Genomic DNA, 15,448 nt, shown 5'->3' with positions numbered 1-15,448 from the left:
GACCAAGAGGATATATGTGTCGGAGGTGGAGGGAACGAGGAGAAGAGGGAGACCAAATTGGAGGTGGAAAGATGGAGTGAAAAAGATTTTGTGTGATCGGGGCCTGAACATGCAGGAGGGTGAAAGGAGGGCAAGGAATAGAGTGAATTGGAGCGATGTGGTATACAGGGGTTGACGTGCTGTCAGTGGATTGAATCAAGGCATGTGAAGCGTCTGGGGTAAACCATGGAAAGCTGTGTAGGTATGTATATTTGCGTGTGTGGACGTGTGTATGTACATGTGTATGGGGGGGGTTGGGCCATTTCTTTCGTCTGTTTCCTTGCGCTACCTCGCAAACGCGGGAGACAGCGACAAAGTATAAAAAAAAAAAAAAAAAAAAAAAATGTATGTATGTCGTAGAAGGCTACTAGAGGGGACGGGAGCGGGGGGCCAGAAATCCTCCCCTCCTTTTATTTTTTAACTTCCTAAAATGGGAAACATAAGAAGGAGTCACGCAGGAAGTGCTCATCCTCCTCGAAGGCTCAGACTGGGGTGTCTAAATGTGTGTGGATGTAACCAAGATGTGAAAAAAGGAGAGATAGGTAGTATGTTTGAGGAAAGGTACCTGGATGTTTTGGCTCTGAGTGAAACGAAGCTCAAGGGTAAAGGGGAAGAGTGGTTTGGGAATGTCTTGGGAGTAAAGTCAGGGGTTAGTGAGAGGACAAGAGCAAGGGAAGGAGTAGCAGTACTCCTGAAACAGGAGTTGTGGGAGTATGTGATAGAATGTAAGAAAGTAAATTCTCGAATAATATGGGTAAAACTGAAAGTTGATGGAGAGAGATGGGTGATTATTGGTGCATATGCACCTGGGTATGAGAAGAAAGATCATGAGAGGCAAGTGTTTTGGGAGCAGCTGAATGAGTGTGTTAGTGGGTTTGATGCACGAGACCGGGTTATAGTGATGGGTGATTTGAATGCAAAGGTGAGTAATGTGGCAGTTGAGGGAATAATTGGTATACATGGGGTGTTCAGTGTTGTAAATGGAAATGGTGAAGAGCTTGTAGATTTATGTGCTGAAAAAGGACTGGTGATTGGGAATACCTGGTTTGAAAAGCGAGATATACATAAGTATACGTATGTAAGTAGGAGAGATGGCCAGAGAGCATTATTGGATTACGTGTTAATTGACAGGCGCGCGAAAGAGAGACTTTTGGATGTTTATGTGCTGAGAGGTGCAACTGGAGGGATGTCTGATCATTATCTTGTGGAGGCTAAGGTGAAGATTTGTATGGGTTTTCAGAAAAGAAGAGTGAATGTTGGGGTGAAGAGGGTGGTGAGAGTAAGTGAGCTTGGGAAGGAGACTTGTGTGAGGAAGTACCAGGAGAGACTGAGTACAGAATGGAAAAAGGTGAGAACAATGAAAGTAAGGGGAGTGGGGGAAGAATGGGATGTATTTAGGGAATCAGTGATGGATTGCGCAAAAGGTGCTTGTGGCATGAGAAGAGTGGGAGGTGGGTTGATTAGAAAGGGTAGTGAGTGGTGGGATGAAGAAGTAAGATTACTAGTGAAAGAGAAGAGAGAGGCATTTGGACGATTTTTGCAGGGAAAAAATGCAGTTGAGTGGGAGATGTATAAAAGAAAGAGACAGGAGGTCAAGAGAAAGGTGCAAGAGGTGAAAAAGAGGGCAAATGAGAGTTGGGGTGAGAGAGTATCATTAAATTTTAGGGAGAATAAAAAGATGTTCTGGAAGGAGGTAAATAAACTGCGTAAGACAAGGGAGCAAATGGGAACTTCAGTGAAGGGCGCAAATGGGGAGGTGATAACAAGTAGTGGTGATGTGAGAAAGAGATGGAGTGAGTATTTTGAAGGTTTGTTGAATGTGTTTGATGATAGAGTGGCAGATATAGGGTGTTTTGGTCGAGGTGGTGTGCAAAGTGAGAGGGTTAGGGAAAATGATTTGGTAAACAGAGAAGAGGTAGTAAAATCTTTGTGGAAGATGAAAGCTGGCAAGGCAGCAGGTTTGGATGGTATTGCAGTGGAATTTATTAAAAGAGGGGGTGACTGTATTATTGACTGGTTGGTAAGGTTATTTAATGTATGTATGACTCATGGTGAGGTGCCTGAGGATTGGCGGAATGCGTGCATAGTGCCATTGTACAAAGACAAAGGGGATAAGAGTGAGTGCTGAAATTTCAGAAGTATAAGTTTGTTGAGTATTCCTGGTAAATTATATGGGAGGGTATTGATTGAGAGGGTGAAGGCATGTACAGAGCATCAGATTGGGGAAGAGCAGTGTGGTTTCAGAAGTGGTAGAGGATGTGTGGATCAGGTGTTTGCTTTGAAGAATGTATGTGAGAAATACTTAGAAAAGCAAATGGATTTGTATGTAGCATTTATGGATCTGGAGAAGGCATATGATAGAGTTGATAGAGATGCTCTGTGGAAGGTATTAAGAATATATGGTGTGGGAGGCAAGTTGTTAGAAGCAGTGAAAAGTTTTTATCGAGGATGTAAGGCATGTGTACGTGTAGGAAGAGAGGAAAGTGATTGGTTCTCAGTGAATGTAGGTTTGCGGCAGGGGTGTGTGATGTCTCCATGGTTGTTTAATTTGTTTATGGATGGGGTTGTTGGGGAGGTGAATGCAAGAGTTCTGGAAAGAGGGGTAAGTATGAAGTCTGTTGGGGATGAGAGAGCTTGGGAAGTGAGTCAGTTGTTGTTCGATGATGATACAGCGCTGGTGGCTTATTCATGTGAGAAACTGCAGAAGCTGATGACTGAGTTTGGTAAAGTGTGTGAAAGAAGAAAGTTGAGAGTAAATATGAATAAGAGCAATGTTATTAGGTAAAGTAGGGTTGAGGGTTAAGTCAGTTGGGAGGTAAGTTTGAATGGAGAAAAACTGGAGGAAGTAAAGTGTTTTAGATATCTCGGAGTGGATCTGGCAGCGGATGGAACCATGGAAGCGGAAGTGGATCACAGGGTGGGGGAGGGGGTGAAAATCCTGGGAGCCTTGAAGAATGTGTGGAAGTCGAGAACATTATCTCGGAAAGCAAAAATGGGTATGTTTGAAGGAATAGTGGTTCCAACAATTTTGTATGGTTGCAAGGCGCGGGCTATGGATAGAGTTGTGCGCAGGAGGGTGGATGTACTGGAAATGAGATGTTTGAGGACCATGTGTGGTGTGAGGTGGTTTGATCAAGTAAGTAACGTAAGGGTAAGAGAGATGTGTGGAAATTAAAAGAGCGTGGTTGAGAGAGCAGACGAGGGTGTTTTGAAATGGTTTGAGCACATGGAGAGAATGAGTGAGGAAAGATTGAGCGAGAGGATATATGTGTCGGAGGTGGAGGGAACGAGGAGAAGTGGGAGACCAATTGGAGGTGGAAAGATGGAGTGAAAAAGATTTTGTGTGATCGGGGCCTGAACATGCAGGAGGGTGAAAGGAGGGCAAGGAATAGAGTGAATTGGATCAATGTGGTATACCGGGGTTGACGTGCTGTCAGTGGATTGAATCAAGGCATGTGAAGCGTCTGGGGTAAACCATGGAAAGCTGTGTAGGTATGTATATTTGCGTGTGTGGACGTATGTATATACATGTGTATGAGGGTGGGTTGGGCCATTTCTTTCGTCTGTTTCCTTGCGCTACCTCACAAACGCGGGAGACAGCGACAAAGCAAAAGAAAAAAAAATATCTGTGCGGGTATATATATGCATACGTTGACATGTATAGGTATGTATCTGTTCGCGTGTGGACGTGTATGTATATACATGTGTATATGGGTGGGTTGGGCCATTCATTCGTCTCTTTCCTTGCATTACCTCGCTAACATAGGAGACAGCGACAAAGTATAATAAGATAAAAATATATATAGAAAATATATATATGTGTGTGTGTGTGTGTTACTGGATTTATCTGCATTAGTTTATGCCATGTGTGAAAAGTCTGTATCACTAGGAGCACAGTCTCATCATCTCCAGAAAACTTTTCACTTCTAAGGAGTCCAACATTTTCTTGCTACTAGAAGTAACATTGCCTTGGAGTTGCTGGAGCTCCTAGAATAATGGTTCTGGAGTAACTCCAGGAGCCCCTCAAGAAAGGGGCCTTGAAGCATATATATATATATATATATATATATATATATATATATATATATATATATATATATATATATATTGTAAATATCACAGTTTATTTAGATTCCCAATGTTCGTACTAAACTCAGTAGAAAAAGTCTTTATTGAGAAACCCTCCCTCTCACCACCTTTGATTCCAGGCTTTTTATTCAAGAAATCACAAATGGTGCAGTGGGGCCAGCTCATAACGTGTTTTCTTTACAGCTAAAGCTGTAGAAGTCGATACTGACAAAGGTGACGAAAATGATGAAGCACAGCAGCCATCTTGGTGGCAGAGAAAGAAAAAAGGATTTGACCGGTATGTATTTTCCAATCAGCTTTTGTTTAATTAAGGCACATTTGAATTTTATAGTAATTGAGGTATTTGCAGGATAATTTCAAGACATTTCACCAGATTAGCTTTTATTCCTGTCTCATAGTAGTGATGGCAGTAGTATGGAATCAAAGACTTTTTGTTGAGAACAGTTATTATTACAAAATTTGATACTCTGTTTTGACAATATTATGATTTACAGCAAACTCTGTTTTTGTGTTGATAGCTCATCTTATCTTGGAAACAGGAAGCTCCTACCCTTACCATTACCCTTAAAGTCTAGATGATCATCATACCATAAAGAAAAGCCTACTTTGATAAAGGAAAATCTGTTTTCTCTGCTCTTCTAGATTATTCAGTTCCCATGTTAACTTGAGCAGTTCATTCCAGCATTGCTTAGACAGTACTCTGTGGCAAAAACTAAAGAAAATAGTTCCAGGACACCTGAGAAGTGGGCAGAACACAGTTTCCTTGTTCATTTTTCACTTGTACTTCAAAATGTACTTCAAAACTCTCTCAGTAGGTTAATACTTTCATGAGTCCGTTATTTGACTAAAGACATGAAGTTATGTATTACATGAGTGAAAGTCTGGAAGGAAATGCATTCATTGGAATAAGGCTTTCGCTTAAAAAGACATACCCTCTTTGACAAAGTTTCTGTTTGTAGAGCTGTCATTCCATATTTACTTTTGAATGGATGTATTAACAAAGAGGAGAGACTAAGTTGCCTGATGGAATCAAGATAGCCTTCTGTGAGAAAGTGAGATGCAACAAGAATTCAAGAGTATTTCCAGTAACCTCAGAATGCATTACCAACAGTTATGTTTTGAGGCAGCAAAATAGGAATGGTAATAATGGATACAAACTCATTGAATAAAATTATAATCAGTTTGATACAACAGAACATCCTCAGAATAGTGAATATGAAATTTAAAGGTAATGCTAAGAGGTAGCATCATGAAAATATCTCATGAGATGTATGAAATCTTATGGGAAACCCATACAACTCTGCACCAGAAAAAATACTTTTAGTTGTTGGCGTGAATGAATGGCGAGGAAAGTTCTCTCTATCATGAAGTGATAAATATGTTAAGTAGTGCCTTGCAACAGTTAGAATTACCTTAAACACACAAATTCATTTTTGTACAATTCTTAAAGGCTACAAAAATTTAATGTAACTTGCTAATGTAAAACCATTATTAGCCATTTTTGTTGACAAAAATACCAACAAAAACACCACAGTTCTTTTGGTACACCAAAAATATTTGAGGAGATTTTTGCACATCTGTCAGCAGTGCAATATAAGTTAAACAGTACATGGCACTCAAAAAATGGGTTTCTTGAGCGCATATCATCTTAATTAGAAAGTTACACTAGTGAGTCAAAAACAAATGAGATTTTTTTCTTTTGATATTCTGACACTTTGCCTCCAGTGTGGAAGGAAAATTATTGTGGTTGTCTAACTGAAGCGTTCCTGTTATGGTTAGTGTCTGTGCATTATATCCTATTATATTAATGTTCACCACAAAGGTGATTAAGTGACGTTAGAGATGAGGGAAGATCTGCAATTGACTGGTGAATGCTCGTTACATTTTGCACTTATTATACAGTCCACTTAGAAAGTATATGTACATTTATGACTGTAATTTTATACATTTTGTATGAATGTACCTCCTATAAATGTTCAGGTACATGTGATTAAAATGAGTCTGGGGCTTGTAGGTTGAAGCAGTAGCATATCCCATTCTCTTACATGCTTTAGTGCTGTTTAATTGTATATTAAACTTGATTACAATATTCTGCCCTTTATTTATGTTTAGATACCTAAATTGATAATATTCATGAGCTCTGCTGTGTTTCTTGACACTTCATTTACATTTTGTGTGAAAATCAGGTCAAGCAGTCCCTCCCAGGAATATGATCTCCCTTATTCCTTAGAATCCTGTGGTAAAATGTGATTCACTATATGGAGCTTCTGGTGAGGTATGATTTTCATGAACACATCTAAGTGTTAAGTGGGGACCAGTTTTATGGATAAGGAATGATTTGATGTTTTTGGGCTGAACTATTACATGTGAAGCGGTCAGGAGAAACCACAGAATTGGTTGTTGGGGCTTGGCTTTGAATAATGGGCTCTGTTTTCAGTGCATGATACATGTCAACCATTGCTCCTGTTCTTGGCACAACCTTGCTAAAGTAGGAAATGGTGAACAAATATGAATTTTTTTTTTATATATGTATAAGGCATATGTATAAGTAGGAAGAGTGAAGGGTAAGTGGTTCCAGATGAAGGTGGGTCTGTGGCAGGGGTGTTCCATGTCACAACTGCTGCTCAATCTTTATGGATAGGAATGGTGGAAAGGTGAATGCAATGATCATGGAGATAGGAGTGGGTCTACAGTCTTTTGGGGGTGAGAGGGCATGGTGAGTCCTTTCCTGTTTTCTGATGACAGCTATGGTGGCAGATGTGAATAAGGTACTGTAGAGGCTGATTTATGAATGTAGGAGAGTATCCGAAAGGAGACGTTTGAGTGTTGTGAATAAAAGTAAGGTTTACAAGTCTTGTGGTAGAGACAGTCTGGTTAGAGTGAGAGTGCATGGAGAGAACCTGGAGGATGTGGATTGTTTTATGTACAGTGTTTGCAAAAAGCCTTCTCTCTTTCTCGTATATTTTCAGAGGCAATGTCACACTCAAATTTAATACTTTGTCATCTCTCTGTTGGCCATGATTACCACATGCAGATATTTATGCATGGAATTGGCAAGGCTTCTAAAGTATTCTAGGTCCATGTTTTGGGTTCATAACATCTTGACTTCCTCAGTGATGCTCTAGCGAGGTGTTTCAGAAAGCAAATGCCAGATCATGCATTCTGAGTGCTCTCAGAAATCTCACATGTACCCACATTTTCTTGCTTCTAGATGACAATTTAGGCTTTCTCCTCCATAGAAAGGTAAGAGCCAACCATCTTGAAATACAGGTGAAAGATATAAAGTGCTCAGAAGAGAAATTCCCAAAATGAAGTGGCAGCTAGGAAGAATAAAGAAAGAAATCCTTCCCTAGGGATGACCTGAGGGACACTGGGGCCAGTTGCTGGTGCTCACATCATTAGAAACACTATTCTCGGCAACCGGATCTTTGATGATTACACCCTGAGAGCATCACATGCTTATGCTCACTATAAACCTTAGCAATATATCATCTTTGAAAATATTTGGGGAGGACAAGGCTTTATGTATCCAGTGTAGTCTTTGAAAATATATGGGTGGAGGACAAAGTTTTATGCAGACACTGTGCTTGGGAGTGGATATGATGGCAAATGAAACCATGGGAGCTGAAATAAAGCTTATGGTGGGCATGAGGACTTAGGGGTATGCACAAAGAATAGTCGTTGTCTGTGATGGCAAAGATGGGTATTTTTGATGGTATAGTTAGTCCCATTGGTGTCATATGATTGTTTGATAGAGAAACCTTGTGGAAAGTCTTAAGAATATACAATATGGGAGGGAGGCTGCTAGATGCAGTGAAATTTTTTTCACAGGTGTAAGGCATATGTATGAGTAGGAAAAGAGGAGAGTGAAGGTTGGTCTGTGTGTGATGCCACCATGATAGTTCATTTTGTTTATGGGTGGGGTGGTGAAGGAGGTAAATGCAAGAGTCTTAGAGAGAGGGGCGAGTATATAGTCTGTGGAGGATGAGAAGGCCTGGGAAGTGTGTCAGGTGTTGATTGCAGATGATACAGTATTGATGGAAGATTTGAGTCAGAAACTGCAGAATTTGATGACTGCGTTTGGAAAAGTGTATGAGAGGAGGAGGTTGAGAGTAAAGGTGAAAGAAAGATAATTATTAGGTTTAGCAGGGATGAGAGACTGGCTAGTTGGGGTGTGATTTTGATTGGAGAAAACTTGGAGGAAGGGAAGTGTTTTAGATGCCTGGTAGTGGCCTTGGCAGCAAATGGACCCATGGGTGCAGAAGTGAATCATAGGGTGGGGAATGGGGCGAAGCTTCTGGTAACACTGAAGAATGTGTGGAATGGCATGGTATTTAATATGGCAAAAAATGGGTATGTTTAAAGTTATAGTAGTTCCAACAATATTATATGGATGTGAGGTATGGGTTATAGATAAGGCTATAGATAAGAAGGGTGGATGTGTTGGAAATGAAATGTTTGAAGACACCATGTGATGTGAGATGGTTTGATCTAGTAAGTAATGAAAGTTTAAGGGAGAAGTTTGGTAATAAAAACAGAGCTGAAGAGGGTATGCTGAAATTGTTTGGACATATAAAGAAAATGAGTGAGGAAAGATTGACGAAGAGGATGTATGTGTCAGAGGTGGAGGGAACAAGAAGTGTGAGACCAGATTGTAGGTGGAAGGATGAAGTGAAAAAGATTTTGATTAATTGAGGCCTGAACATGCAGGAAATTTAGATGAGTGCAAGGAATAGATTGAATTGGAACGATGTGGTATACCAGGGTCAAGGTGCTGTCAGTGGGCTGAACCAGGGCATGTGAAACATCTACGGTAAACCATGGAAAGGTGTGTGGGACCTGGATGCGGATTGGGAGCTATGGTATATATGCATTACACATGACAGCCAGAGACTAAGTGTGAACGAATGTGACCTTTTTTTGTGTGTTTTCATGGTGCTACTTCGCTGAAGAGGGGGGTAGCGATGCTTTCTTGTGGGGTTGGGTGGCACAGGGAGTGGATGAAGGCAAGCAAGTATAAATATGTATGTGTATATATGTATATTCATGAGTATGTAAATTTTGATACATATATATATATATATATATATATATATATATATATATATATATATATATATATATATATATATATTTTTTATATGTGCGTATATGGTCGTTTATGTATATATATGTGTATATTAGTGGATGGGTCATTTTTCGTTTGTTTCCTGCTGCTACCTCGCTGATGCAGGAATCAGTGATGAAGAATGTATGTGAGAAATACTTAGAAAATATATATATATGTATATATATATATATATATATATATATATATATATATATATATATATATATACTTAGAAAAGCAAAGGGATTTGTATGTAGCATTTATGGATCTGGAGAAGGCATATGATAGAGTTGATAGAGATGCTCTGTGGAAGGTATTAAGAATATATGGTGTGGGAGACAAGTTGTTAGAAGCAGTGAAAAGTTTTTATCGAGGATGTAAGGCATGTGTACGTGTAGGAAGAGAGGAAAGTGATTGGTTCTCAGTGAATGTAGGTTTGCGGCAGGGGTGTGTGATGTCTCCATGGTTGTTTAATTTGTTTATGGATGGGGTTGTAAAGGAGGTAAATGCAAGAGTCCTGGAAAGAGGGGCAAGTATGAAGTCTGTTGGGGATGAGAGAGCTTGGGAAGTGAGTCAATTGTTGTTCGCTGATGATACAGCGCTGGTGGCTGATTCATGTGAGAAACTGCAGAAGCTGGTGACTGAGTTTGGTAAAGTGTGTGGAAGAAGAAAGTTGAGAGTAAATGTGAATAAGAGCAAGGTTATTAGGTACAGTAGGGGTGAGGGTCAAGTCAATTGGGAGGTGAGTTTGAATGGAGAAAAACTGGAGGAAGTGAAGTGTTTTAGATATCTGGGAGTGGATCTGTCAGCGGATGGAACCATGGAAGCGGAAGTGGATCATAGGGTGGGGGAGGGGGCGAAAATTTTGGGAGCCTTGAAAAATGTGTGGAAGTCGAGAACATTATCTCGGAAAGCAAAAATGGGTATGTTTGAGGGAATAGTGGTACCAACAATGCTGTATGGTTGCGAGGCGTGGGCTATGGATAGAGATGTGCGCAGGAGGATGGATGTGCTGGAAATGAGATGTTTGAGGACAATGTGTGGTGTGAGGTGGTTTGAGCGAGTAAGTAACGTAAGGGTAAGAGAGATGTGTGGAAATAAAAAGAGCGTGGTTGAGAGAGCAGAAGAGGGTGTTTTGAAATGGTTTGGGCACATGGAGAGAATGAGTGAGGAGAGATTGACCAAGAGGATATATGTGTCGGAGGTGGAGGGAACGAGGAGAAGAGGGAGACCAAATTGGAGGTGGAAAGATGGAGTGAAAAAGATTTTGTGTGATCGGGGCCTGAACATGCAGGAGGGTGAAAGGAGGGCAAGAAATAGAGTGAATTGGAGTCATGTGGTATACAGGGGTTGACGTGCTGTCAGTGGATTGAAGCAAGGCATGTGAAGCGTCTGGGGTAAACCATGGAAAGCTGTGTAGGTATGTATATTTGCGTGTGTGGACGTGTGTATGTACATGTGTATGGGGGGGGGGGGGCCATTTCTTTCGTCTGTTTCCTTGCGCTACCTCGCAAACGCGGGAGACAGCGACAAAGTATAAAAAAAAAAAAAAAAAAAAAAATATATATATATATATATTATTTATTCATTTATTTTGCTTTGTCGCTGTCTCCCGCGTTTGCGAGGTTGCGCAAGGAAACAGACGAAAGAAATGGCCCAACCCACCCCCATACACATGTATATACATACACGTCCACACACGCAAATATACATACCTATACATCTCAATGTACACATATATATACACACACAGACACATACATATATACCCATGCACACAATTCACACTGTCTGCCTTTATTCATTCCCATCGCCACCTCGCCACACATGGAATACCGTCCCCCTCCCCCCTAATGTGTGCGAGGTAGCGCTAGGAAAAGACAACAAAGGCCCCATTCGTTCACACTCAGTCTCTAGCTGTCGTGCAATAATGCCCGAAACCACAGCTCCCTTTCCACATCCAGGCCCCACACAACTTTCCATGGTTTACCCCAGACGCTCCACATGCCCTGATTCAATCCACTGACAGCACGTCAATCCCGGTATACCACATCGATCCAATTCACTCTATTCCTTGCCTGCCTTTCACCCTCCTGCATGTTCAGGCCCCGATCACTCAAAATCTTTTTCACTCCATCTTTCCACCTCCAATTTGGTCTCCCACTTCTCCTCGTTCCCTCCACCTCCGACACATATATCCTCTTGGTCAATCTTTCCTCACTCATTCTCTCCATGTTACCAAACCTTTTCAAAACACCCTTTTCTATCAAAAAGTGAAAACAGTTGTAGTAAGGTAACCAAGTAATTGGATTCAGTGAATTTGATAATAGGACATTGCTCACCAACACCTTTAAAGTCTTTTCACCAAAAGGGTCAGTCATTCAGTCACAGTATTGTGTATGAGTCAGGGTAAGTGTTCTGAGCAAAAGGCTATGCACCAAGAACCTTTGAAAAGGTTCCATTTGATTGGGAGAGGTAGCAATTTGTTGCTTTATCACTTCATTTTCAACTTAAGGTAGATCCAATGAAGCCTGAGAAGCACATGAAATTTGTGAAATAACTATTGACGCTGACATGCATACAATATTATTAAAGCGTACTCAGATACTGAATTTCACCAGTTCTTGAAAAGAACACATATCCACACAATTAACTCGGTAATTGTAATAAAAGTAGTTTTTAGAGATAGCAGTCAACTGTCATTTTAACTTCATGGATTAGTAAAAAGGAAGTACATTGCTAAGTGTGGATCTATGAGGATATTTAGTTTGCATGAACATGGTAAAAAAGGAATTGTCTGCTTTGCACACTCTTAGGTCTCTTGGAACTCTTCTCTGTGGATATTGCCATTGAGAATAATTCAGCCAACACCAGAAATTGTTATTTTTTGCAGTATTGTAACTGAGTTTGCTGTGTTGCATAGAAAATTTAATCCTTAATCAGGTGGAAAAGTCATTAGACAGTATCTATGAAAGGCTTCTTCTGTAAAAATTCCTGGTCATCTTGTTAAAGAAATGAACTGTGTACCTTTTAAAGATATATTTTCCAAACTTAATGTTTTCATCTCAACCTTTATCAGGTGTATTTCTATTATTCATTATGATTTTATGTTGAGTTATAATGAATTGATTTAAGGTGTTCAGGTATAAGTAAACTCTTAAGTTTTTAGAATTTAAATGACAGGATAAAATTCAAATCTCTGTCTGTAGAGAAGCTCATTCCTCCACTGAATTGATTATTCATTACCACTGTGCGTGTCTCATTATTGTTTCGGATATGTCTAGGAAAATCTCTGTTTTTAAGATTTAATTGATAACAAACTATTAATCAGACCATTTTGCTTGTTAGTCATTGTCATAGATATTTCTTCTAGAGTCTTTAAGAATGTAATTTGTAGTCAAATAGACCTGCAGAGAAAAAACAAGCTAAGGCATAACTACTTTGTTGAAATTTTCATAATTACAATTTTAGTAACCCATAGCACGGTGTTTCCCCAATTTGTAAACAGCACTATAATGTAAATGTCAGGTGTCAAATTATAAACTTTTGGAAATAAGATTATCCAGAATGTGACTGAACTTTTGGAAACTTAATCATACAGGGACTGGCTAACACCTGGATATGTGTATTCAAAGATAGAATGGCATGTAGAATTTTTATCTCAGAACTTAGTTTTTGACCCCAGAAATCATGATCATGCAAGACTTGATGGGTCAGTGAAAGATTGTGGAATCAAAATTTTTCATTAGATGGATGATTTGTGATACATTTAGCACCATGTTGACAAGCAACTTGAGTGAACAAGCCAAATAGTTGAGCTGCATTTACAGCAGCTCTCATGTTTTGCCAAGATATTACTTTGGAGTATATTTGATGCAGTAACCCAACAGTTATTCATAGTAACCTCTGAATCACCACAAGTGACTGATTACTGGTAATTAGCTCCTCACTAATAATGTAAGCAGATATTTTTCATGTTACTGAGGTCCAGCATTACACTGCAGTATTTCTACTTCTGATAAGTCTGCCCGTCAAAATTCAGAATGGTCTTGTTCATCACTGCATAAACATTACTGTGGAAGCTTTGCTTATATAGATTATTTAAGAATAAAGGCTATTCAAAGTTATCAGGATTTTCATAAATGTACAAAGCATTCACTTTCCTATTCCTCATAAAAGGTTTATAAAGAAAATGCAGACTTTTTTAACAATATAGTTTATTGAAAAGACAAATCATTTGTAAGTAGGTATGCACATTCAAAGTCAACACAAAAATCACTATGATTATTGTTCAGTGCATTATTAGTTTGCTTGTATTTCTAAAACCATTAAATGGGAATTACCTTATACTTGTATTTCTGAAAGCATGAAATGGCCTATGGTCTTCCCTTAGCATATGTTTTGTACAATCGTGAAAATGGTGATGATTGTGAATGACCATTAAAAGAACTATTCATCTTGAATTGGAATGAATTCAAAGGATGTTCTTATCTATTCTTACATTTTGATGTTTGATCAATGAAGGGTAAGCACCTTCACTTTTATGATATACTGGTGTTTTGGATGGAAGTTGTTCAGCTTTGTATCATTTGCAAATCAATATGGGTCTCATTCCTAATTAGTGGTTACCTCCAGGCATTTATTTTTTGTTAGCCAGCAGCAATTAGAACAACCTCAGAGATCCTAAGTTGTAGTTGATTGGCTTTGTACTAATGTCAGTAAGTTTAGTCAGCAGATGCCAGGCTCTTCATACTTTTGGGGGCTCCTGCAGCACTCATGAATCTGGCCGTGTCCAACACTAAATGTGTTTTGATATTGGGTGCATGTTTGTGTTGGGAGAGTGCAGAGCAGTTGACCAGTAAGTATTCAGTGTCTTCGTTGTGATTGTTGCATCATGGGCATGAGTGATCTCAAGAGATGTTGAACCCATGTTTTTATTATTATAAGAATGTGTGATTTGCAGAGCATAGATGAAAATTTGTAATCTGTGTATGCCTGGTGAGTGTGGCTTCAGATGTATGTATGTCTGGTGGATGGCCTTTGCTACAGAGTTGGGAGGGCAGTTGGTTAGTGATTTTTGAGTGATTTTCATATATGCAAGTTTTGTCGTCGTTGTGTTTGTTGGGAGGGGGGACCTTTGAATACAGTGATAAAGTAGGAGGCATTGGTAAGATTTTTATTTGTATTTTGAGGGGCTGGAGATTCATTATGGAATAGTTTTGAATTATGAATTTTAGTGATGTTGTGAAGAATTGAGTGTCAAGCATGTTGAAGTAAGATCTTATTGGGATGATCTTTTTGTCATTGTGCTGATGTTGAATGTTTGTGGATCCTGAGCAACCACTGATTTTTCTGAGTGCTTTGTTTTGTGTGATTCCAGCTGTTTTATTTGCTTTTGAAAGGGTGGGCAACTTGGCAGAATAGGCATAGTTTAGGATAAAGTGGATGAATTGTTTGTAAAGGAATTTAAGGGATTCACTGCCATATTCAGATCTGGTCTCAGTTAATGTTCTGAGGGTATTTAGTTTTATATTGCTTTTGTGTTAATGTTTGTGGTGTGAGGATTAAATGCTATGTGTCACATGAGGAGACCACTGCCAGTTTCTCTTTGAGATCCCTGGTGTTGCTCAGGATTTTACCAAAGGCTCATGCAGCTTAAAGCTGTGCTATTACCAGTAGCAGGGAAACTCACACTTATTTGAAGTGAGAAATTCTTTGACATGACTCTAATCCCAGTGACAAAGACTCACCATAAGTGACTTTTGACTCACATTGTAACCTCAAGCAGGTGCAGTCCTGTAAGTAAATAAAAGTAAGGGTAAGAGAGAAGTGTTGTGATTGGAGGATAATGGCTGAAAGAACTGAAGAGGGTATGTGGAAATGGTTTGGACATCGGGAAAGAAACTTTGGTGCAGAAGTGCCAACAGTGTACAGGAGCGGCATATCATTGCCTTCTCTATCCATATTTATTTGGTCACAGGAAACCCTCTAAAACATGCATATTCTGTGTTTTTGGTTTGGATAGTAAATAGTTTGAGCTAGTAGACTGAATTTTTACAGCTTGTTGGAAATGTGCTAGTTTTTTACCCCCAAAGTGCCCAAAAGCTTACATATCACATAAATTTGGAAGTTCCAGCTTTGATTACAAATGATTTTTTTGATGCCCTTCTTGGTTTCTAAATGGTTGCGTTACTTTCCCTTTGAAGGGAA

The 15,448-nt window shown here is 39.4% G+C and overlaps 1 protein-coding gene across 45 annotated transcripts in view; it reads left to right on the top strand.

The window, feature by feature from the left end:
• The window catches only part of LOC139767191 (muscle calcium channel subunit alpha-1-like), a 1,449,841-nt gene that overhangs the window by 599,974 nt on the left and 834,419 nt on the right, over nt 1-15,448 (top strand). For all 45 annotated transcript variants that reach the window (XR_011717010.1, XM_071696301.1, XM_071696297.1 and 42 more), the window contains one exon: nt 4,312-4,405. Coding sequence is in view for 44 of the 45 variants with exons in the window: in XM_071696301.1 (XP_071552402.1) it covers nt 4,312-4,405 (94 nt within the window). In the remaining variant the exon portion in view is untranslated. The remainder of the gene's footprint in view (nt 1-4,311; nt 4,406-15,448) is intronic.

This window comes from Panulirus ornatus, chromosome 59 (assembly GCF_036320965.1).
Source record: "Panulirus ornatus isolate Po-2019 chromosome 59, ASM3632096v1, whole genome shotgun sequence".
Lineage (NCBI taxonomy): Eukaryota > Metazoa > Arthropoda > Malacostraca > Decapoda > Palinuridae > Panulirus > Panulirus ornatus.
This window is presented reverse-complemented; position numbering and strand designations above follow the sequence as displayed.